The sequence below is a fragment of the Bacidia gigantensis genome, assembly GCF_019456465.1.
Source record: "Bacidia gigantensis strain McMullin 20006 chromosome Unknown contig_156, whole genome shotgun sequence".
NCBI classification, from domain to species: Eukaryota; Fungi; Ascomycota; class Lecanoromycetes; order Lecanorales; family Ramalinaceae; genus Bacidia; species Bacidia gigantensis.
The window spans coordinates 1754385-1779018 of NW_025408594.1; the positions used below are offsets into that span (position 1 = coordinate 1754385).

Sequence of the window (24634 nt, forward strand, 5' to 3'; positions counted from 1 at the left end):
CCAGCTAACAACAACAGCCAATCAACCGACTGCACTACCACTGCACTGCGGCAACAGTGAAGAATGCCAGGTCTTGCAAGCCTGCCATATCTTCAGAGCTCAAATCAAGCTTGATGTCCTGTGACCTGGTGTCACCTCAAGCTTCCACTGTCCTTCATGTCTCTTCTTTGTTTTGGACAGGCTGAAACACCAAGCCATTGTGCTTCTTTGTACAAGAACCGTTCGTCTCTCTTCTCATTGTACTCTTGAACATCCAATTTCTCTCGGCGAGCATTGTTATTTTCCTGCAATCTTTCTTTTCACCTCATTTTCATATACATCGTCTGCTGGCCAGACTTAATCCTAATCAAACCTTCGTTAGGCATAACTCTTCAGACTCGCCATTATGCTCGCCGCCTACCGCGCCGCCCTTCCAGCGGCAGCTCTATTCTGCAGTACCGTAGCATTCATCCTGGCGATGTGCTGCTTGCTCGCCGGCACGAACCCCAGCACGCTCCCAAACATGCAGCTCTACACCCTCAACACATCCCGTATTAGCGAAACCTTCCAAAAAGACTTAGGCCTCCCTCCCCCAGACCCATCCTTCAACTTCAGCACCATGCTCCCGCGAGACATCGGCGACGACATCACCAACGCAGGCAAGAAAGTCGAGGATAAAGGCGACAATCTCGCCTCCAACGCCGCGGACGCCATCAAAGACCCCTCCGCAGCCATCAAGAATCTCAAAGCCAACATCACCGACACGGTCAACGACGGCAAGAAAGCAATCGAAGACGCAGGCACAAAGCTGAAGGACGGACTAAAGAACGCGACCGCCGAAATCGTCAGCACCTTCATCAACGAAACCATTTCCACCCTGAACATCGAAGACTTCTACCTCGCGCACCTGATGACGTACTGCTCCGGTCGCTACACCAAGACCAGCAGCCAAAACATCACCTTCTGCTCCAACCACAAGCCCAACCACAAATACAACGTCTCCACCAGCACCACCACCGCCAACTCCAGCCACACCGCCGACGACCCTTTCGCCTTCATCACCAACCTCCATTTCCCCGACCCCGTCGATTTCGCTATGAAAGCTATAACCCTCCTCTCCAAGATCATCGCCGCGCTGTACATCGTGGCCTTGATCCTCGTCTTCCTCTCTTTGCTGACTTCCGCCCTCACCATCCCGCCCACCTCCAAAAGTAACATGCTGCGCTACGCCACGCTCGCGAGCGCGCTCGGCGCCTTCCTGAGTCTACTGCTCGGCACGATATTGGTGCATTTCTTGTGCAAGAAGCTGTGCGGCTTCTTTGAGGCGCATAAGGGATTGGGGGTGCAGGCGAGAAGGGGGAGAATTGGATGGGGTGTAGTATTGCGGGCACGGTGTTTATGGGGATCGTGGTGCTGTGCGCGCTGCTGGATGTGGCGGTTGGGAGGGTCGTGGGGAAGGGGAGCGATAAGTTGACGGGGATGGTGGAGAAGAGGCTGCCGTTTGGGTTGGGGAGGAAGGGGGGAAAGGGGGGAAGGAGTTTGCGATGGAGGAGAGAAGGTGATGGGGCGGTGGTGGGCGGTGAGGTGGTCCATTGAAGTTTGGGATAGTGCAAGATATTTCTCTTTTACCTGAGGTAATCTCGCTCGCAGCACTCGAGAAAGGTTTCTGCCCAGCGCCAGACTCCAAAAATGAATGCTCATGCAAGAATTCCTCGTCAGGTCGTTCTCCATGTTTCTCTTCTCGTCTTCCCGATCATCGACAGTCTCTCTTGCATCAGCATGTTCCATCAGTAGGCACGTCTTTCGCGAGAGCCAGCGACTCCTCATTTGTTTCATCAGGTCAGTAGGCGCCGGGCATTTGACGTTTCAATCATGCTTTGTATTCTGTAGACTCGCTGATGAGCGAAGGAGTCAGGATCAGCTATGACCTCGGCATGACATCACCACGATATAACACCCTTCTCTCACCAATCCACTTTCCATAGCGAGACCTACTGTTCTTCCCCGGATTTGCACTATTAGCAACCACTGTTAATGTCGACGACAACCCAGTCCCCCTCAAAAGCCGTAGCTTAATCAACAATCCCAATCAGCAAAGCCCCTCATTTCAAACCAAACAACAACGATGGCATCTCCAAACCGCGCACTCCTCCTCATATTCTTCTACCGCAAAGAAGGCATGTCCTTCGAAGACTTCGACGCGTACTGGCGAGACGAGCACTCCAAAAACGCGCTATCCATCCCAATCTTTAAGAGGAATATCTTGAGATATGAACAAGTATGCCCTTCCCTCCCCTCCGCCGCTTCCCATCCTCCACGCAAAGACAAGTCCCAACACTCCAGATCCACGTAAACCCCCAAGCCCGCTCCCAGTACATCACAGATGGCAAATCCGTCTCCGACTACGACGGTATCGTGGTGCTGGAAGCGGAGAGCGAGGAGAAAATCAAAGAGTTGTTTGAGGATCCTGAGTATTTAGCGCGTCTGGTGCCAGATGAGGAGCGGTTCACGGAGAAGAAGACTTTTACTATGATGCCGGGGTGGGTGTGTACGGTTTTGGATCGCGAAAGGGGGATTGCTGTGTGATTATGGGAGAGAGAAGGTCGCGCGGTAAGAATGATGAGGCATATGGACACGACGCATAAGGACGCGATCCATGTGGACGCGACGGTCCGGCATCTCTGTTGTTCCGACACCCGGCATTTCTAGGAGATAATCGGCAGTCATTTTTTATCATCTTTACTATCTCTGCACACGACATGGTAGGAAATGTTTTGGGCTTGAGAAGTCTATCTCCACGCATTGTTGAAATCTCAAGAGCGAGGGACCTGCTTGTCAGATGTGTTGTGTCCACCCAAATGGCCTGGGGAATGACGTGCTGAAGTGCAGCTTGGAGGACAACCCCTCGCACGAACTAGATGAACGATTGTAGTGCTGAACAGCCCACATTTGGTCAAGGCTTGTTATTTGGATCATATCCACTGATTGTTGCATTGCTGACATGGTGCACACATGTTGTCTATAGGTTGGGATCTCCTCTCGTAACAGCGCAATGTCGATGGCCTTGGAAGACTCTCTGCAACAATATATCAGGCTCCTGTCGCTCAAGATTGCCTCTACCAACAGTGGAGTGAGTACGGACCCTGCTAGTACAACAACAAACATATGGCACAGTCAACGGAGTCTCCGACCCACGCCGCAATCTCCTCCTTTTCACGATATAAGTCACGTGCTTGCCAAATTTAGCCCCAAACTGTGTTTGATGTTTGGTTTGTAGTTCCCCAGGTCTCGGCACACTAGCTTAGCCTCAGGACGATCATTATCATCAAAGACTACTACTGGGTTCACCAACCGCAGCTCATCGAACTCTTCCTCACTTTCATTATTACCGAGACTCAAGAGTGACAATTAGCTTTTTATCGCAAGTCGTCTTCCTTTCAAGAGACGTGATTCTGGCTTTCTCCCCAGGACATGAAGAACCGCAGGAAAGCTGAAACAAAGGATAAGCTAGGCTAGTCCTAATCATCGATAGGTCTATCCGCCCCCGGATATGCTAGTATGTTGGTGTTGGGCGCGGAGCCTCCCTCTATCCGTGATATCCTTACTAACGTCATCTAATTACAACAAAATCATCGGGCCGGATTGCTGCCCCTCTCTGTCCACAGTAGAGACCCTCGAGGCATGACCTTGAGGACGTAACGGCGCAAATTTTGTAATTCGTTTACTTGGTCTTAACAAGTCTGGTCGACAATGAAAATTCGGGATCAGCTTTCCAGAAGATCCTGTGGGATAGCCACTTCCATCGACGTCATACGGTACTACCTGCCTGTCTCCCCGATGCGAAACAAACGACGCGATCTTTAGGTTAGGCGTGTGGCGACCCATCTCTTCTTGCTCCTCTAGGGCCACGATGGGCAGACCATGACTGCTCGCTGGTAAAAGACTATTTGAAACCTTATCAGGAGCCTTCATCAGCCTCAAAGACCTCCACGTCATTGTTGCAAGCAGAATATCATCTGAAATTGGATGCCAAGTCTGGATCATCGGGTATCCTTGAAACACCAGTCGAGCTTCATAAAGATGCATGTTCTCTGTGCTCCTCATTGGCTCAATCGCAAGAGTTCTCCAGGTCCTTAAGCAAATCAATCACCCTGTCATAACATCCCCGCCGTTGGCAAGCTTGGCGAAGGTTGGCTTTCCAACATAATAGCCTGGAGATTGAGGCTTACTTCCCCACAATCATGTAGTGCATCAAAATTACCATAGGCAACCATTTCTGAACGAGTCATGACCGTTGCGAAATGAGGTGACGTACCCTTGCCCGTTCCAACTCAAAGCATGCCATCATGCAGGAGGCTTATGACATTACTGATTCTACAGTTGGGCTGCCCTGTTGATTCGTCCGTTGCTTGCAATGTTCAATCTGTTGTTGATATGTTTGACGCCAATGTCTAACCATTCTCTCGCGTCAAGGTCCTAGTCTTGCGATATTCTCTCTTGCAACAAGAACGATATCTCGTGATCAAATTTGGCTTGGCAACGACCAACATGTTGGCATATGCATATAAAAGGCCTCAATCTCCTTGTCATATCTTTATCCCTTCTTGATCGTATCTGCTCAGTGAAGCCTAGGGCCTATTCTTCGTTTTATCTACCAAGCGCTTCCGTGCATCTTGGTATCGCTCGAGCGTGCCCATCCATGAATGTTTGCATGATTACAGATTCTGGAAAATGAGGATGCGTTCAAGAATGTATTCTTTGCTCCTATGTGGGGTATACGGTACGAGGCCTTACTCCACTCGCCATTTCCGTACTAAGATTTCCAGCGTGCCGAGCGCTTGCGGTTCCAGCTCCATTTCCAGAGCCGGCAGACTCGCCAAATATCACAGTTTTACTAAAGGCCGTCGAGCAAGTCGCGGCGATTAAAGCAGCCGAGGACATGGTCGGAGTCATCTGTGGGCAGCCTAGCGGCAATCAAGTGGGTGCAGATACGCGCAACGCAGACTCGTGGAACCAATATGACATGGTCGATTGGATGATTGAAGCGTATGGTCCCCATCTCCAGACATTGGACTGTGCTAACGGAAGAAGTACGAAAGCTGTTGAAGACAACGACTGGCACTATGACGCGGCGAAGACTCAGCCTGTCGGAGACTATCAATCACTCATCTTGCACTTGATGGGCAATGACGGTGGAGAAAAGTGCGACGAGATCTCCGACCCCGGATGCTCTGGGACTGGTCTTGACTATAATCTCTGCAAAGAACATCCGAAAGCTCATTTCGCTTGGTTCGCAATGACACACTTTGCACGATTCCTGGGCAAACTGCAGAGTACCTTCACCACTAGCACAGTCGCTGCTGGTCTCCAGACCAGCGACCTGGTTTCTCAATTCTATGTGGCGCGTGAAGACCTCTCGGATCTGGTTTTCCCTATCTCGTTCCTCAGTGGGATTGCGGCTGCTATATCTGCAGCTTATCCACCAGCAGCTGTTGTTGCAGGTGCAGGATCAATCATCAATGGAGCTCTCACGGAAGCAGGCCTTACAAGACCAGAGTAAGTCGCCAACACATCCAAACATATCCAAATAACACTGACCAAAACCAGCCCTATTAAGCAATGGGGTGAAGTGCAATCTGCCGTGGGCCAGGCATTCACGCAGATCTCAGACGCACTGGACACTTATTTCAAAGATACCTTCCACACCCTTCCATCGGCGCACAACTCTGGACAACAAGGCCGTAGCTACGTCGATGACCCTTCCCTCATAGTCTCCCAACTTTCTCACGGCGTCTTTGCCACAAACGTCGAAGTCGGCACCATCAACCCAGGCGTCTACGGTGCGCTCGCCGCCTCCGCCATCAACGCCCTCTGGGCCCAAGACCAAGTCTTTGTGATAAAAATCACCGACAAAGCCTACGGTAAAGGCGCTGGTGCAGCCTGCAAAGCGTTCCCGGACCAAACCGCCTGCATCAATGGAGTCGCGTACATCTTCGCGCGCTTCCAAGTCACGGTCGTGAACGGCGACCAACCGGACGACTACAGCCGCTTCGAAAGGCGGTCCTGGTTTGTGTTCGGCATCGGCCCGACCGGAACCGCAGGCGACGGGACGAAGAACGCGAATCATCTCAAAGACTACGGACTGGAGCTGCCGGACATTGCGCTCGCGGTGGAGAAGACGTGGGATGAACACGGCTTCCCGTTCACGGACCAGAATGGCGCCACCATCCAGCATCTGACGACCTACCCCACCGATGTGGCGGCTAAAGATATCATGTTCTTCAATCTGCCGGTTTGCGATTTCGATTTCACTATGGGTGCCGGGAAGCATCTTGCTGATGCCACGGAGAGGGATGTCGATGATACGGTCATCGATCCCATTGTCTTCTGGGGTCTGTGCACGTGTTATCAGCAGCATGGATGGCCGGATTCTTACACGATTCCGGGAACGGAGCCGCAATTGCCGAGGGACCCTGAGGATTGTAGAAATAGTGGATGGGTGGACGATTGAAAAAGTGCGCATGTCTCTCTTCGTTGAAAGTTGATTGGGGTGGTAGAAATAGATGGTACATTCAGCTTTTTCCCCTACACATTATCGATCGACCGTCGTCAGCCTTGAGTGTTAATTGACGACTGAAGAACAATTTTCTGTTGCAAAATCGAACTTACATTAAGACCATTTAAAGTATTCTTAGCGTGAAGAACATGGAAAAGTCCCAAGCCCTTTTCTCCACTTTCCGTTCCGCGAGAGTGTTTCCAATCGCTCAATGCCACATCGTACTTCAGCATGCTCATTCTTGATACGCAAGGTGGCCAGAAAAACTAAATGACAGAATTTTAAAGGCTGCCTGCATGTGACGTTTATTCAGTGCGAGTAGCGAAACTTGACCGAAGGGAAGATGGTGGAATTGCTATCACTTACTTCATAGCTGTCGAGGCTGGGAGCCAGTACCTTTCGCGACACAAAGCCGGCGAGCCAGAGCACTAGGTGGTCACGCTGGCCATGAATTTGGCACCTCTCTCCCCTTCCATGTCGACGGCGCTGTAACATTATCTCTCTACATATATATGCTGTCTGTCATATCAGCCCATTGCTACATGACTATGTGCTGATATGGGTTAAATATCCTCGAGGCGCCAGGCCTGGCATGTACGCAATTTGAGTACCGGGTCTGAACGGTTCGGATCTTGAGACATATTTTTTCTAGATCCTCAGCTGTACTTGAAATTTCCTTTTACTTGGCATTGAATCGTTCAATATTGGCTTCTCGCTTGTCCAGAGTGGCACGGGTCTGGGCATGTACGCCACGAAACATGAAGCAAGCTTGGCGGGACGGCACGTTATGATAAGCACGTTGGTTTCTTCAGGCCAAGTATTGTACTGTCATCGGCCGTACGCAGTGGAGTAGATACAGGCATGCAACGTTCCAGGAGATCTATTGTCGAGCGCACTGAGAGAAGGCGTGTGCTCCTGCCGCTGAATGCCATTAATATCTCTTGGCACCATACTCTTCACTTGGTGGTTTAGTGGCTGTAAGCCGCAGTACCAAGGGCTTAAATTAAGATGTTCTATCTGGCCTTGCTGTCACTGTGGCTTATATCATGCAATCTTCACTCTTAGCGAAGGCTGCCATCTGATGAATCTACCCGCATTGTGCCACATGACAAAGAGCGAGTTGATGGATCACTCGAAATAGCGCCAATGCGGACCCCTGAGGCTGCGCCTAGATTTCAGTCTCACTTTCATCGTGGAAGACATAGGCTACTCGAGTATTTGCAGACAAGGGAAGTTACAATTACAACACATTCCTTCGATCCTACGCCTTCTTACGGCCTTGCTCGGTTCCTTGAATAATCTAGTACTATGATGGTAATGAAACAGACACGCTGCTAAGATTATACGTGCGTGCGAATCGGTACTGAGCAATCTCGCCAAAGTGCTGGGCATGTTGGCACATCAGTGCTCCGCCATTGAATCCATCGAGCTATCTCTTGAAAGATGATTAGAGAGTTTTCATGAGTCTTTATAAGCTGCAATGATTATCCTCTACTCTGTCCATGATCAAGGCCACTTTCAAAGACATAGATTTATCATTCTCCAATATCATTAGCAACCAAATACCGTGTAATCAAGCATAAGTTGTGCTATACATCTCTCAAACATGAAAACGATCCATGCAACGGCTCTTCTTGCATTACTGACAGGTAGCTGGATTACATACGGCGAAGCATCGCCTACCATCTTGATCCCTCGCCAGCGCGCAGATATCGCAAAGAGCATCGCCGAGGCCATCCAGGCAGCAACTGGCGGTGATGATCCCGACGTCAGAGCATGGGTAATCCTCTTCACCCTTCAACGCATATAGCCCGCTGACACTCTCACGTTACAGGAATTTGACAAGTTACCCGACCTCTGCGCCGTACAGATGAGCACACACGCTAGCGGCGGCTGCAAAATGTCCGTTGAATGCACCGATGGAAAAAAGGAATACAACAATTTCCAAGTCTGCGAGATCGGCAAGCAGCAGAAGTGGCATGACGACAGAATTGGTGACTTCTCCGTTGAGTACACGAAAGCGGGCGGGATCAACAGCGATACCGACGGCCTAACCGCGCCGGTTCTTCGTTTCAAGGGCATTGGAAATTGGCAAGATATCGACGTCAACAGCCTCGGTCAGAAGGACTGTGATCCAAACCTCCACTGCGATGACAGCGGAGACGTTTGCAAGGAAGAAGACGATCACGAGACCAAGACGTGGACTTGTGGAATACCGAAGCTGGGCAAAGCCAGCAACGTGGGTGACGTCCCCTTAGGCAACGATTTCAAAGTCGGGAAAGATGGATACGCGCACGGCACGTGTTGGATGCACATCGTGCAGCATCAGAAGCCCGATCCGAGTAAAGACAATTATTCGTGTGAGGTGTGGGTCAAAGATGCTAATTCGCATGATATTGGGTGGAGGTATCCCGCGGTTGAGATGGATAAGCCGTTGTGGGTGACGAGTCCGCTGCCGCATACGATTTATCTGAGGACTGGCGCGGTCGATGATGATCCGATTACTGTTACGTATGGGAAGGAGAAATGGAGTACGGATAATGGCGATAAGTGTAAGATGGGAGCTTATGATGGGGGAAAGAGGGAGGGTGATTGTTCGTTCTCGTGCCCTTAGCGGAAATCTTCGCGGAGCCACTGTACTTAGGTTACGATATCATTGTTCTAGGAAGAAGCATGAATGCGCCCTCTATGTTTAAAAAAATCTCAGATCTAAGAGATTGTATATTCAAGTCGGCGGACATAGTATACATCTTTGTTCAATTCTTGACTAGAAGGAATTTCGGCTTAGTGACATGGTCGGATGTGGAAGCCATCGGCTTGTCCGCAAAGTACATTTTCTCTATTGCAGGGGCACGATATTGGGCCGACGACATTATTTATTATTCGACTTGTGCGACTGCCATATGCTATACATTAAGATAATTCGAACACGTACCATTTTCTGCGAACTATGAGCAACTTCAAGTGTCGAAATGAACGCTAAGTGAGAATCAGTCAGTTTTGTGACTTTATGTGCTAAATTTAGGTGCATTTTTATGGAGTCACATATTTGAAATCTCGCCATTCTTCACCCTTGACTATATAACCGGTGACTCAATACTCTCTAGGCATGTCACAAATAATAGTTTTGCCTACTTGGCAATAGCGGATCGCATACAGCAGAGCAATTATAGGTATCGGCGGGGACTATTACGCGCAAACAAGACAGCACTAGCCCTTGGTTTTAGCCAAACACCTATTCTTGGAATATTCACACATAAAGCGCCAGACAATGCCGTCTTCCGACCCTAACCACAGTGGCCACATTGAGTCAAATAAGATAATGTTCCTATTACGCTACGCTAACACGATCTTACACATAGCCAAAAGCTCATGTTAAGGCTTATGCAGGCTATGAAAGCACCCTCAACACTCAAATATTCCATCAAGTTCCCAGACGACCATACCGAGAGAAACAACCAGCAAATATGAAGGAACTCGCGATTATCATCCTACTCTTCTACCTCGATAGGGCTCTTTCAGCTGCTGTATTTCCAGTCTCTGCGCCTCCAGCTACTGCAATTATCCCGTAGGCCATCTTACTGATATATCTTACCTGACCATCATAAATCTGATATTCTATGCAGCCACCAAGACTCGCTCGGTCTCCCCTTCGATCCTGCCGAGACACCCGACATCATCATCGAGCCATGGACTGAAAAAGGAACTACCTCAATCCCCGGTGGCCTACTAATCTACACGTGGACCTCATTCATCTCCTCGCAATGGGCGGATACCAGATCTCAAAGCATCACTGAAGAAGTCAAATACCACGAGGATATTCTCTTCCCCGTCCATCACTGCGAAATGTCCCTCTCCCCCTCTCCCGACAAACGCGAAGATTTCACTGGCCACACGGCCGGCTGGGCAGTCTTAACTGCAATGGACGACATCATAGCAAACGAGCCCGCGGACGATCCGGCTGTCCCCGCAAAGCCCAATTGGAACGTCCCTACATACAAAATCTTCTCCGACCAACACATCATCGGTGCGTTCGAGACAGACCTTCTTCAAGCCCAAGCCGCAGTATTCGATCCCAACGCGCCTGGCGGCGAGAACGCTGACCCGATCCATGTTGGCCCGACTTACACCGGCCAGCTCATGAGCCAGAAGGTAATTCTAGAACTCATTACTTCCCTCCTCTCCTCCCTCTACAAATTCGACGCCCGTCAAGCCGTCAGCCGCTCCTTCCGCACCGGGCAAGAACTCTTGGGCAACGATCCCGATACCGGCGGCACCATTATCCTCAAGCTGGGGAATCTCGGGACTGAGCAGAACACAGTTACGTGGTTGGATATTATTAGTGGGATTCGGTTGAGTTTGATTGGGCCGATTATGGAGGGGGAGGGGAAGTGGCAGAGCACGACGTCTATCTTTACCGTGCGGACAACGCTTTTGGAGTTTGGAAGACTGGCCTGGTGTTTGCAGAGTCAGAGTCCGGGAGGCAGGTGTCCGGGGTTGGATGATCAGGCGCAGGCGGCGCCTAGCGTCTCGTCGGTTGCAGTGTCGTAGGCTGTATGAATACCTATGCGATGTTGTGACGCGAATACGTATGGCAGATTGCTATGTTGCAACGAGGGTTTTGTAGTTGGCCAGCTTGCTATTGCATTCCGAGTACTTGAGAATGTGGAAAGCTTTAAGGGGGTGACTTGACCATTTTGACTACACTTGATGTCCGTGCAACCTAAAGCTCATCATACGAGATGCGAACAGGCTTCAGCTGTCTCCGCGGACATCATAAATCACAACCGTTGTTTCATATCCTTGGGGGTCTTGGAGTATTACGGTGATCATGAAAGACTCCAACGTCCGACGTATGCATACGACTCGAAATCTGCTACTATGATAGTACGCGAAATACTATTGCCCTCGTTAGGTGAAAAGGCGAGTTGGCTAGCAACTTACCGACTAGTTCATCTGTGCACTAGGTGGGATTTCCAAGATAAAAGGTGGCTTCATTCATTGAATCTACTAGTATCTATGAGTATGCGCTGAACTACAGTCAACGCAGTCGGTGTCCTGAAACCCTAGTATCCGTCCATTTGTGTGCTACAATCCTCCTGTGCAGAATTTATGGAATTCGCTAAGCGAATGCCCTTCCTAGCTAAAATAAGGAAACGCAATCAGTCAAAATCGGTGAATCTCATGAGTCATCATAATGCCTCATCTCGCCTTCGGTATGTTTGATGGCATGGTCGGCACACAGTTGCGACTCGATTTCTGCATGACGATGTACCTATCTGAGTTGTCTGGCGAATATGGGAGCTCGTGGCAAATTTGAATGCCACCATTGAAAAAGCGGGGGTTCTCCCTTGGTGCTCGGAGAATTGTGATCCATGTGGTATTTTAGCATGCTGTACCTCGTGACGCGAGCTGCGGCATTTTCGTCGGCCAACAAGGTTGAAAATTAACCATCCTACACCTATGGACGTAGAGAGCGGGCTGATCTAGACAGAAATCTGAGCCCTTCGAAGGAGTCCTCGACTTTTCTTGACGTAGTCTTGTTAAAAGGGAAAAGTTCGCAGCCTTTGTGCACTTTGGATGAGATTCATCGGTTCTTTGCAAATCTCGCTCTTTGTTTTAATCGGCATAAGGCATGTAGTTGTGTGAAGCTACCTCTGAGCCAAGGGCAGACATCGATTGCGTCGATTTTGTTGGAGAGAAATATGTCGAATGAAATTGATCTGGCATATTGCCCAATTTCCTAGCGTGTGGTCCCCAGATTTGCAGCAGATCCCACTGCTTGCGCCCTCTACTTTATTTGATCGCGACTGCCTAACTAAGGCTAGTCATTGAAGCGCATGGTGACCAATAGCCAATTCTTCACAACGTTTCATTCTCTTACGCGACGCCCGCGGGATGACACCCGAAGTGCGACCTTCAGATGACTGATGTTTCTATTTTGGCTTCCCGCCGTTTCGAGCTGTGAACAGCGAAGTATTGCTCTCAGAGACATGACAAAATGGCAGTGGTCCTAAAAAGGCTTCCAACGGGCCATCGACGAGCCGTCCTGTCGAGTGGGGATCCTGAAGTCACCAGCAGCTACCTTTGAACGTCCAGGGAACAATTAAAGCGAGAATCAGCCATTCGCAAATCAATATTATATTCTCCGAGTCGGCATGAGCTCACCATGCGCTACGGTAGCGTTCAAAATCTTCGCCGTTTTCTGCATCATCGCTATCCAGGGCCCACTCGTCCACGCACTAGGTTCAGTATACGGCTACCCAATAAATTACTGCGGCAACAAAACCGACCAAGTCATAGAGTCATTCGAAGAAGCGCTCTACTTCGTCGAAAGCAATGTTCTCGAGGATGTCAAGAAAGTCCGCTCCAAGACGCAACCACGCGACGCCTTCCTTACATACTTCAAAGGCATACGCCTCAAGGTGCCTGTAGCAAAACTATTCTCAGACATGGTCGACGTCCAACGACCTGAGCAACAAAACCTGGAAACAAACAAATTCAGGATTTATTGTCTTACAGAGGATGCTCCGGATCCTGTGCTCGTGTATGCGTATCAGGAGGCGTGCACCGTATATGAGGACACGGAGGCTGCCTACTCCTCAGACATACCGAACGATCAAGGCGGAAATGTCTTGCTCTGTCCAGCTTTTTTCGATCTGCCACTGTTTCCGAGACCGCACAACGAATGCCCGAGAATTCGAAACAATACTATGGAGAACAATGCTAACCTATCTCTGAATCGGCTGGGGGCGGTTGTACACGAGCTAGCTCATGCTCATGGCGCTGTGGACGAGTCAACTGATGTAGAGGTATATTACGATCAGGACGCGGCAGATCTCTTTCCTAGTGACCAGTTGAGAAATGCTCAGAATTATGCGCTCTATGCTGCTTGTACGTGATTTGCATCGATATCTCAACTTTGGCATCGTTGTCATAAGCTGTTTGTTGACTGATGTGTAGCACTCCACGCCCAATGTCAGGATTTTCCCCAACCGGAGGGAACGGCTGCGACGCAGAGGAAGTTGCTTGAGTCTGGTGTCGCAGATTACGATATTCAGTCCGTGGTGGAGCAGAATCCAAACGCGGTCCATGGCTCGATTGATGTCTTTAGTATGTCAAAGATCCTGCCTGTAGGTGTGTCAGACTTGCCCATTGAACCAAGTAATGGAGGATAGGGTCATAGTTGACTGCCTGATCATGGCTAGTGAATAGTCTTGACTACTAATGGAGTACATGTCCTACATGTTTTTTGCACCACATAATTACTCTGACACGCTGCCAACTAGCTACTTTGTAAGCCTCATATCAAACGACTTGGTATACAAGCAACTTTATCCAAAAGTTCAACTACCACCCTGCCCTTCATCAAACTCGTACTTAGGGCTATCTCCATTCTCCCAGTAATTTATTTATTACGAAAATGATCGACTTCGCACTTCTTGCAGTCTCCTAAGCCTTTTATAAGCGACTCGCTACATCTAGGGACTCTTTGACTCTAAACGCTCGTTGCCTCTTACACTATACAGTCACTCATAATTGAGTCGATGACAATACTCTCCTATTTATACAACACTTCGAACAACTTCAAATATTCAACGTCCTTTGTGGGGCACGACTTCATCCTTGCGGCGTTCTAGGTGCTACAAGAGGCTCCCTAATCTGCCTCGGCGTTGAGTTGGCTTAGGTTATGTAGTTTGCTCAGCTAAATATGACTGCAGATTCTCGGAGTCATAAAAGAAGGTGCTCCTAAAGACTTTCTAATTGAACATGACAATATGTATGTGAGCGTCGACTTCGGGAAGTAAGTTGTATCGTGGACGAGATCACTTATATCCTACCAATGTAATGACCTCACACGACCGTTTGAGGACGGCTCAATTCTTGACTCGACGTCAAAGTAGGCAATTAGCGCCTTCACATTGTCTCCTTTCTTCCTGGACTCGGCAACAATATCAGGATCGTCGACTTGGGTTCTTAGTCTGACTTTAAGTGCACATTGACGCTGCTTCTTCGCGTATGTGGAACGATGTTGCACCAAACCAAGCGGCAATCTCTCGTGATCTACAATGACAATACCGTTTGATCTTGCGACAGTCGCCAACTTGTGGCTACGGGTAAGGCCATTTCTTAGCTCCCATCACAGTCTCTAGCATATGTAAGTTGGCGTGAAAGTCTATCATCGTTGCACAGTCACGCATGACCCGTCTTGTGCACCAGACTGCGTGCTCTAGCCGTTCGAACAGTCTCTAAATGAGCACTCGGGAAAACCTTTTCAAGCATATCGATGTCGACGTGCGATGAGTCCGGTGTTACTCTCAATCTCTTTTTTTAAAGCATGTAAAAGTCATTGAGATTGATCACTTTATTAGTCACATGAGTCTGATTGCCCAAAAGGGCAGCTTCCATCAGGCATACTTTGCGGGCAAGCTTCATAACAGCGATGATATATTGGTAGCCGGGACACGCATCCAGTCTCCAAGGTACCATCAGTATTGACCTGAATGATGTCGCTACCTCCCGCCTTCCCAGAAGCTGTACAGTTGTAGGATCCGTCAAACAGGGTTTCTAGGTTGGCCCAGCCATAAGCATTGATTCTTTGCACCGCAGTCGTTGGAGTGACCCCGTGACCAGGACTGTCACCTTGCTTATAGTACAGAACGTAGAGTCGACCCGTCACTGTACTCCGAAAAGTGCCACTATTCAGCGATCCATCGGGTTTTCCCCATCCAGCAGCCCCTCCTGGCCACTGCCCATCCCATTTTCCGGCTGCCCACGCTGATTCATTGACTATTTTTCCTGGAATACCTAACCACGAGTTTGCTTTCATCGCTTCGGATGTGATATATGTCTTGAGCATGTAATCGAGCCCTTGCGTGGTTTCTGGCAGAGACATGTCATTAGATCCCGACCAATTACCAGAGATAGCAAAAGCATTGAATGTAGGAATGTCATTCATGATAGATTCTAAGGCGTTGTTGAACTGTGTTTGAAGTGATGTGGCAAGGTTGCCGAGATCGGCAGACAGGTCTCCAATTTGATTTATTTGCGATTCGGGAGTGCCAGTTGGAAGAAGATTCTTGACAAGTCCGGGAGTCTGGGAAAGACTGACTATGAAACTTTGAGCGATCAACTTTTCCGCCAGCCCCAGAGCTTCTTTAGCGACTGCAGCGCCTATACTAGGTGCCTGATATGCGTCAGCGATCAGGTGCTAGGTCAAAAGCTTGCTCGCTCGTAAATGGTGCAGCCTGAATTTCCACTCACACCAAGAAAAGCTAGCCCTAACGACAGGGTTGACAGTATGTTGAAGATATCAACACCCGCCTTCTTCAGTGGATCGAAGTACTGAACAAGCTGAGAAATGACTAGGCCAGTGTGCCCTGCCGCCGAGTCGATTGCTGGCAGGCAATTAGCGGATGCAATGACGTGGAGGGCCTCGTTATTTCATTTCTACCCACCACTCCAGTACGTCGAAAAGAAATTGTTAATGTCGTAAATATTCTTTGCGACATAGCGCACCTGATGATAAATACTTGGATCTAGGCCCGCACTTAATTTGCCGTCATCATGACACTTCTGATCATTGATAACATCGCAACCCTGCGTCGAATCTCCTCTCGCGAGGCGGAGGAAGCATCTTGACCACGCTTCGTCTGGCTCACAACAAGCTGAGCCGTCCATTCCAGGGCTTTCGCTGCCGTCGCATTTGGGGGGTGCCCATTTCAAGATGTAGTCCGACACTCCAAGAACAGCCCAGCATGACTCTGAGTACGTCGCAGCACTATCGGTGCAGGCTGAGATCTGTCTGGTGTCCAGTGGACTGGCCCAACAGCAGCGCGCAGCCAGAGATAATAGTATAGCAAGGCGAATTGCAACTCCCATCTTAAGCAGAAGTGCCCACCCCATGAAGTCAGACATTCCACCAAATGGCCTTGCAGGATCTAATAAGTATTTACATGATTTAGAAATAAACCCCGCGGGGTTGATCCCACGTGGAAGGAACGGGACGAAGATGGTGCTACTAGATGCTAGAAATGACACACAGATACGTAATACTTGGTAGGCAGAGCTAATCATAGTCATATATTATGGCGGCACTAAAGTATCTCGTCGATCCTATATCGCATGGATAAGATTCCTGATGTTGGTGTGTGATCCAAGGCGCGAAGTGCCTCCTCAAAATCAAGATTGTCAACTATCGCTACATTACCTCCATCCAATTGTGACTTTGAAGGTACGTCACCAACATCAAAGAAGAAGCTTGTTTAGTTGCGGAGTTCGGATTGGAGATACGGCCCGTTCATGGGAAATTCGATCATAGGAGTGATTGAGGCGCTTCACAAAACCTGTACATGAAACTCAACAGCCGCAGAATCAGCACGGGTCGCTAGCGGTTTCAGTCTCCGACTGGCCAATCTCAGCAAGTAACGAATTCCCAAGCAAGCCTAAGTCCCTTGTAAGAGAATAGCAACTGGCGTCTCATCATTCGCGGTGTCATCAGAGATGGCTTGTTGCTACGTGTACGAAACAAACATTGCCCGGAGTACCCGCGCCACTACGACCAAAGTTTTGAGAAGCTCCCATATGCAAAGCATGGGATTCTGAATTGTCGATCATAAGAAAGAGAGTGTCTTCCAACAACGGAAGACCCTTAATAGCTTGCTGGACTGCGTAGTTGGAAGACGGAGTCAGACGTGGCCTTTGGCAGATAACGGCAACGAGTGCCCTGTAGCACGAGGGCATCTACTTCGCAACGCAGATTGATGAGGGAGCTGACGACAACTACGAAGCGTATGACACTTTATAGGACAAGGAAACCGAAGGCGGCAACGGCTCACAACCTATCTCGAGCGCTGGTCAAGTGATGCATGAGAATGCGGCTGATTTGCTCGGCCATTTCAAGTCGAGCGCCAGATTACTGTTTAAAGGAGGTGTGGATAGGTTGCTCACTGCTCGGCCAAATTGTGTATAACGCCCTTTTATTATGTGCACAGGTCTGCAGCTCAGCATGGACTCATGCAGAATACCCAATCACGGCGGAAGAAGTTTGTACACAGTGCTTGATGAATGGTGGAAGTACAAACTCTGCAATCATGAGAGATGCAAAAAGAAGGAAATTGGGGTACGTTGCACATTCTTCCCTTGCATACCTCAAAACCCTGAGACTTATCCCCTTGCATGCATCTCCGAATCCACCAATTCAATTCCACAACATCCAATCAGTCCCTATCGATCAGCGAGCACTTCTACTCCCACTTCAACCTCCCCAATCCCGCCGCGATTCCCCTCCCACTAAGTTTTGCTCTTTGCCATTCCAGCGTGGCCTATCGAGCTCACAAACAACAGACTATGCAACGGGTATCCTGCTGCCTAAGCCAAAGCATCCAATTACGCAAATCAGGTTGAGATTGTCAAGGAAAGCGCGCACAAAGAGATCTCCTGTAGGTTCTTGAAAAGTCTGCGATGGGAATGGATTAGTGGTCATGTCGTGTGTTGAGTATATTGCACACTTGCAGAATTCAGACTGTCTTAACGTTTTTATGTAGCGATGGCTCATAATGGAGATCGATGAATGTCTCGCCATGTGAGAGAAACATGTGAGTGAAAACGCGTAAAATGGTTGCCGCAGCAACAATATCGTCACCTCTCTTAAAGCCGATCTCTCGGGTTTAAGAATCCGTGCTCGCTGACATACGCAGCCAATATCAATCCTCAGTCTTCCCAATTCTTCAATTACTTTCCTGCCCTTCGCTTCTCTTGCTTCATTCTTTCATTGTAATCCTCCAGACCATTCCAATACAATAAGAACCTCTCACGCCTCCCCAACACAACGCGCCCCTCTAGCCTTGCAACCCGCTCCGTCACTCCCTGCCGCGCTCTCAACCCCGCCGCTTGCTGCTTTCTGAACGCCCACTCGGTCCTCCCTTCACTTGCCCTATACTTCCTCTGAATCATTCGCTGTCCAGCGTTCACACCAAAACATCTGCCCAGATACCATGTCGGGATGAATCCCGCGCTCACGACGACGCCTATGTTGACGAGGAATGTGGCGGGAACCGAGGGAACCAGGGAAACCAGTCGTAGTCTGGGTTTGTATTGAACTTGCAAAGGGCAGAGCTCATGAATGAATAAGCCGTAGATCAGAACCGCTCCGAAGGTATAGTCGTTCTCTTTCCTGATCGCGCGGGTAAGAATGTCGTGATCTGAGGCTGTTAGGTCCGATAGGTGGTCGGTGGCTTCTACTGGAGCGGTGGTATCAACGATTTGGTCGACCCAGTCGACTGAATTGATTGGCATATTGTATTGATGCGTACGAGGTGATTTGCAGAAGCGTGAGAGAGTAAGATTGGCAGCATGTTGTCAAAAATGTCCTTATGTAAGGAGCCCAAAAAAGAAATCAGTCAAATCACGAATGACATCATTTCCTCCAGCGCATGAGAATAGGTTATACAGAAGCTATCTACGGTACAAAGGCCTGCGAACCAGATTCTCATTGCAGAGTGCGGGCTCGACTTGTCAATCATTATCTTGCGACAAATATTTTTCGGGTCTCAATCTCCCTCCTTTGGAACAAGGTGAGAAAGATGTCTCCAACGATACGATTCTTATTGAAAAGAAGAGTGAAGCATGAGTAGAATAGCTAAGTCGAAGCTTTCGATGCTCTACCTGGCGGAGAGCATCCCGAGCGAAGATGTCTTACAGCAGGTTGCGATGTCACGGTTATCGGAGCCTTTTCGTGAGGCCAACGAGCGCGGTGCAAAGTAAGGATGTGCTCAATCCTTGGATAAAAGGCTTACCGCAGGTCAGAACACACGATTTCAGGTAAGTAGACCTTGCGAGGAAAAAGAACATCAGGCTATATGAACATCAATGGTGGTACGTATAGAGCCCGCTAATCAGTATGTTGTGCCTTTGGTCGTCATAGTGCTATTCCAATTTTCACAATGTGAGACTTCCTCTTAGATGTTTGCGTTCAGACACAGGCTTTGATTGAATCTGGAACAGCGTCTTACATTTCTCTAGAAGCCTATGCCAGTTACAAAAATAAATCGCCGGGTCGCATGTACGTGGCAAGCGCTAGCAGATTTCTCAGCGCATCTTCACCCATCGCATTCAAATCAGCATACTCTAGGACTTTCGAACTTGATACTTGAGATCAGCTTTCGTACAACGAAGACTATTTGTACCGGTATTAGCCTGTAAACAGTATCGCAATCACATATCCTAAATCCGCATGTCCTACAAGCCCGATCCCCGGTCCCAACAACTCTCTACGCACCAGTCCACTCAATGACAATGCACTACTGTGCTCTCACCGCCCTATTCCTCGCCGTCGCATTTCTTCCCTCCCCAATCTTTGCCGAAGATCCCTCCGACCCCCCGCAAGCCCAGGCGCAACCAATGACTACACCATCACAGATTCCACCGACATCCTCACCGTCCACTGGGCATACAAAAAAATCGACACAGTAAACCTCGCCGGGAAAACAGCAGCCGACTTCGCATCCTTTGTCTATAGCCACTCACCAGAATATCAATACGACAGCCACAGCAGCTCATGGACAGATTACTGCACCCTCAAAAAGCACGACAGGCCCGGCTGCGTACACTTGCACATTGTGCCAACGAAACCAAACACGGACCTCAACGAGGATCTCTTGCTATATGTGATTCAGGAGATTCGGCATATGGTATGGCGGGATATTTGGACACTGGAGGCCTGGTTTACTTTTGGGCCGAAAGATGGCGCCCCGCTGGGTCAAGGGTTTGTTACGCAGAGAGAGCCGAGCGGGGCGGAGACTGTCTTTGGCTCGACGACGCCGGAGTACGTGGGTCCGATAATTCCGGCAGGGATTAATGGTAGAAAGAGGTGGTCAGTGAAGTAGATTGTGGAAGGATAGAGCAATCGTCTGCCACCTGGACCCAAAACGAGATCCGACTCGTTGCTCTCAACGTCATAATTCAAGCCTCCTTCCTTGAGACTTGCTGTTGGTGGTTCCTCCCTCGAGCTCTGTAAGTGTAGCGCGTAATAGCGGTCTGCATCAGCCTTACGTTTACTCTCCGACTCAAATTACATCAAAGCCTCATGAGAATTAAGGCTGAGTCAGTCGAAGCCTGCGCACAGCTCTCTCTGTGGCAAGTTGACTTCAATTAAACCATAGTCGCAACTCTTCTATCCACGAGGATCAAAATAAACCATGCTAAGGCGGCTATCTAAGGCTCACGTTTCATCGCTTCGGGTTGCGCAAGGCTGCCTCGCCTGCAGCTCAGCGTGTCGCGTCAATTCTTGCCTCCCAGCCGTGTATCCAAAACACTCCATGAGCATCATCCTGAGGCTTTGCAAATGTTTAAAATTTGAAGCATACAAGCGACGTATTGTCCTATGATAATTGCTAAGCCTTCCTAATATAGTGGAAAAGTGTGCCTCACCCTCTTATTCGAGACGTTGGTATGAAAGACAAATCACGAAGTGCAGCTCAGGGCACTTTCTCTCGTACTCTGCATATAAAGGCTACACTTGCACCGTATAAATCCAAACAATCTCGTCACAGCTTTTCTCATCCACAGAGACATCAATAAATCCAGAGCATCTTAGATCCCTTCCACCAACACAAAGCCTACCCAACGCCCACCATGTCCACCCTCCTCCCCCTCTTCCTCATCCTAACCACCACCCTCCTCCCCAGCACCCTCGCCCAAGGCGCCAACGCTAACGAAGCCCCCGCCGTCGCAGGCACAACAACATCCTACACCCTCTACAACCACCCTGACACCCTCACCGTAACCTGGGGCAACAAACCCATAGACCCCTACGCCCTCTACGGAAAAACAGCCTACGACTTCCAACTCGCCATCCCCCATCTCGCCGCACACGAAACCTACAACGCCTCCGAGCAAGGCTGGACTGACTACTGCTCCGCCGCTCTCCCTCCGACCACTGGGTGTGTGCAACTACACATCGTGCCTGCCGATGAAAATGGGGGGCTGAAGGGGAAAATTGATCCGGGGTTGTTGACTGATGTGACTACCAAGTTGAGGACGCTGAGTTACGAGAGCCCGTTTATTTGGACGTTGGAGGCGACGTTTGAGTTTGGGCCCGGCGGAAAGGGGGTTGGGGTGGGGTTTGTGGCGAATAAGACGGAGAGTGCGGGGAGTGCTGTGCATGGAGGGAATAATGCAGGTACTGGAGGGAGTGGAGAGGGACTGCTAGGGTTGGTGGGTGGTCTAAATGGGAAGACGCCGCCGGCCGCGGGGGAGAGATTTGCGAGGGCGTTTGTGGGGTGAGGATTTTGAGGGCTAAGGGTGTGCGTTGTATGATTGAAAGGGAATTGTATGCAGTTGAGATTGTTTATAGATTAGGTTAAGGCTGGAACTCCCACAGACAGTTTGATCGCTCAATGTTTGATGCTTTCGATTGTTTTAACCTTTCTTAATTGCCTTTAGCTATTCGACACTTCTAGTAAGTTATGTCTACGGTGGTCTTGAGTGAGGGTCAAAGCCTTAGATAGTTCACCTCCAATCAAGATGTCTTTGAATTTAGTAAGCTACAAGGTATAAGAGCTACCATTGTCAATGCCCACTTCATTAACGCCTTCGATAAATAATAGGACTTTTTTGCCCTATTTAGAGTAATCTTCGCATCTGAACACGCGAGTTCAAAACCCTTGAATTGGGATATCAAGGCTATATAGGGTTTTCAAGCTTCCCACAGGTCTTAAACTAAGGGTATTAATGGGTAGGATACCCTAAAACGGCTGAAACCCATAGGCGACCCACTATGTATTAACTCAATATTAATAGGATTAGGGTTAGGAGACTCTATTAGTATATTTATTACTTATACCTAGCTTATATTATAAGATTTAACTTAACTTCCATTAAGATAGTTTATTATATTCCCTTGCAATTTTTTATAGTTAGTTCTATATAATTCTTATTTATAATTATTATATTTTCTTTTTCTATAAACTTTAACTTATTAAAACTATACTTTTTTATATATTTTTAAATAATCTTCGCTAAGTATTTAGTTTTTTTAATTATACTAGTTATAAATTATTATAATCTAGATTACGTCCCTTCTAATCACACGGAAATAGCAGTGTTCAAGGCTTAGCAAGTATCGCAAACTACTCTTATATAAAGGTAAATATATATAGACTAGAGGGTTAATATATAGTAATATTTATTAGGTATATAAGTAGGGTTTCTACCTAAAATAAAGCTAGTTCTTTATCTTAGTTCTCTTTGTCTTTCCTACGCTTTAGGAGCTAGTTTTTACCCTTAAATAAACTCTTAATATTAGAATTAAAATTATTACAATTACTATAATATTTAAGTAATAATATTATAAAATTAAACTTTACTAAAGGCTAAACAATAATTAGTTCTTACTTTTAACTTTAGTTGCTACTATATAGCTAAATAAAGAAATAGTTATAAATAATTTCTATATATTTAAAAAAAGTAATAAAAAAAGATTATAGCTATATTTAAAAAAATAGTAACTAAATAATAAACTTAAATAAAAGTAGATAAAGTTCTTAAGCTTAATAAATACTTAATATATTAACTAATAAAGAAACTAAATAAGTAAAATAGTTAAATAAAAAGATAACCTATAAAAGGTAAAAAGCTAGTATTATTTATAAATAAGTATATAAAATATTTAAACTAAATAAGAAGAAGTTAAAAATATTCTTTATTAAAGTATAATCTAAAAGGAATTAAAGGAACTTAATATTTAGAGTATTAATACTTTTAAAAAATAAAATAATTTTATTAAAAATATAGGATATAATATTAAGCTTTATACTAAGTATAAATCTTTTTAAAAAGTATTTATATTAGTTAATCCTCTATAAGGAAATATAGTAGGTACAAGCCTTAATAAGCAATATATATAATATAGTTAGTTAATAATAGATTAATTATAAACTATCTAAGGATTATAGTAGAAGTAGGGCCTTATACTAAGCTAGGTAGGGCTAAGCTAAGCCTATTTAGGATATCCCTATTTTGCTCTTATTATAATCTATAATAGTATACTACTAAAAACAATAAAAAATAACGTCCTTATTATATATATAGCCTCATTATTATCTATTTATATCCTAGCTCTTAAAAGAAACTATTTTAGCTTAATTTTATTAAAATTTAGTCGAGTTTTAGCCTTATTATACTAGGGAAAGCTTATTTTATTAGAGGAAAAGCTTATTTTATTAAAGGCTGCAGCGATAGCAAGGTTAAGCCAATTAGGCTAAGGATTACGTCGGAGGGGAGTCTAAATACATAGAAGGAGCGATAGTAAGCGGAAGCTAATTAGTTGAAAGGAGTATTGAAAATCGGAGGTTATTTGAAATTAAATTTAAAATTTAGAGATATAAGATTACAAAATAACTATATAGCTAAAAAACCGTAACTTAAATCGTCTAGAACTAACTTAAAAGCTGTTAATAAGCTTTAAGCTGCATAAACTATAGATAGGAATAAAAATAGGAATAGGAATAGCCTATTTCTCAAGCTATTTTATATAGGTTTTAGCCTTGGAAGCCTTTTTTAAACAGGGAGCCTATTTCTGTTTTCTCTTTATATTATATTTAAGCTCTTTAATTGGTTAGTTCTTTGTTAGCTTGTCTTTTTAAGCCGTAATTAAAGGAGTTAAAGGAGGAGTTAAAGGAGGCTTATTTATAAACTATTTTTTAAGGTCATTCTATATAAGGGTAGGTAAAACAATTGGCTATAGGGGCTTAATTGTTTTGAGAGGAGCGTAGCGTATATAGAGGTTAGAAATTGTAAAGTATAATATTGGTTTAAAAGCTAAATATATAGGAGCTTAATTTTAATAGGCTAGAGAAGGTATAGCTAGAAGCGATAATATAATAGAAGCTAATTTAGTTAGTATAGTAGCTGCTATTTCTATATATATTAGTTTTAATAATATAGCTAAAGAAGTAGTTATAAAATAAACTTTAATAAATAAATAGTTTAGGTCTATCTTTTTATAGTAAATAGCTAGGTCCTATAACAAATTATATTAATATAAACTATATAATAAACAGATAGCGCTATCGTTACATATAATGTCAGTATTATTAG

At 46.8% G+C, this 24634-nt stretch overlaps 7 protein-coding genes across 7 annotated transcripts; 6 read left to right on the forward strand and 1 right to left on the reverse strand.

The window, feature by feature from the left end:
- Positions 1-502: 502 nt before the first annotated feature.
- KY384_002825 (uncharacterized protein) lies at positions 503-1358 on the forward strand (the record flags this gene model as incomplete). The annotated part of the gene is given in 2 exon segments (XM_044811347.1): positions 503-1287; positions 1304-1358. The coding sequence occupies 2 exon segments, from the start codon at positions 503-505 to the stop codon at positions 1356-1358; spliced, it is 840 nt and encodes a 279-aa protein (XP_044672230.1).
- Positions 1359-2104: 746 nt separating this feature from the next.
- Positions 2105-2565, forward strand: KY384_002826 (uncharacterized protein; the record flags this gene model as incomplete). Its single annotated transcript, XM_044811348.1, has 2 exons — positions 2105-2257; positions 2323-2565. 2 exons carry the CDS (start codon positions 2105-2107, stop codon positions 2563-2565), a joined length of 396 nt encoding a protein of 131 aa, XP_044672231.1.
- Positions 2566-4918: 2353 nt separating this feature from the next.
- Positions 4919-6490, forward strand: KY384_002827 (uncharacterized protein; the record flags this gene model as incomplete). Its single annotated transcript, XM_044811349.1, has 2 exons — positions 4919-5535; positions 5587-6490. The coding sequence occupies 2 exons, from the start codon at positions 4919-4921 to the stop codon at positions 6488-6490; spliced, it is 1521 nt and encodes a 506-aa protein (XP_044672232.1).
- Positions 6491-8141: 1651 nt separating this feature from the next.
- On the forward strand, positions 8142-11086 carry KY384_002828 (uncharacterized protein; the record flags this gene model as incomplete). The annotated part of the gene is made up of 6 exons (XM_044811350.1): positions 8142-8315; positions 8346-9087; positions 9180-9363; positions 9577-9623; positions 9926-10103; positions 10162-11086. The coding sequence occupies 6 exons, from the start codon at positions 8142-8144 to the stop codon at positions 11084-11086; spliced, it is 2250 nt and encodes a 749-aa protein (XP_044672233.1).
- Positions 11087-12536: 1450 nt separating this feature from the next.
- Positions 12537-13437, forward strand: KY384_002829 (uncharacterized protein; the record flags this gene model as incomplete). Its single annotated transcript, XM_044811351.1, has 2 exons — positions 12537-12605; positions 12658-13437. The coding sequence occupies 2 exons, from the start codon at positions 12537-12539 to the stop codon at positions 13435-13437; spliced, it is 849 nt and encodes a 282-aa protein (XP_044672234.1).
- Positions 13438-14728: 1291 nt separating this feature from the next.
- On the reverse strand, positions 14729-15494 carry KY384_002830 (uncharacterized protein; the record flags this gene model as incomplete). Its single annotated transcript, XM_044811352.1, has 2 exons — positions 14729-14850; positions 15023-15494. The coding sequence occupies 2 exons, from the start codon at positions 15492-15494 to the stop codon at positions 14729-14731; spliced, it is 594 nt and encodes a 197-aa protein (XP_044672235.1).
- A 5675-nt stretch (positions 15495-21169) lies between these two features.
- On the forward strand, positions 21170-21624 carry KY384_002831 (uncharacterized protein; the record flags this gene model as incomplete). The annotated part of the gene is made up of 2 exons (XM_044811353.1): positions 21170-21556; positions 21583-21624. 2 exons carry the CDS (start codon positions 21170-21172, stop codon positions 21622-21624), a joined length of 429 nt encoding a protein of 142 aa, XP_044672236.1.
- Positions 21625-24634: the final 3010 nt, after the last annotated feature.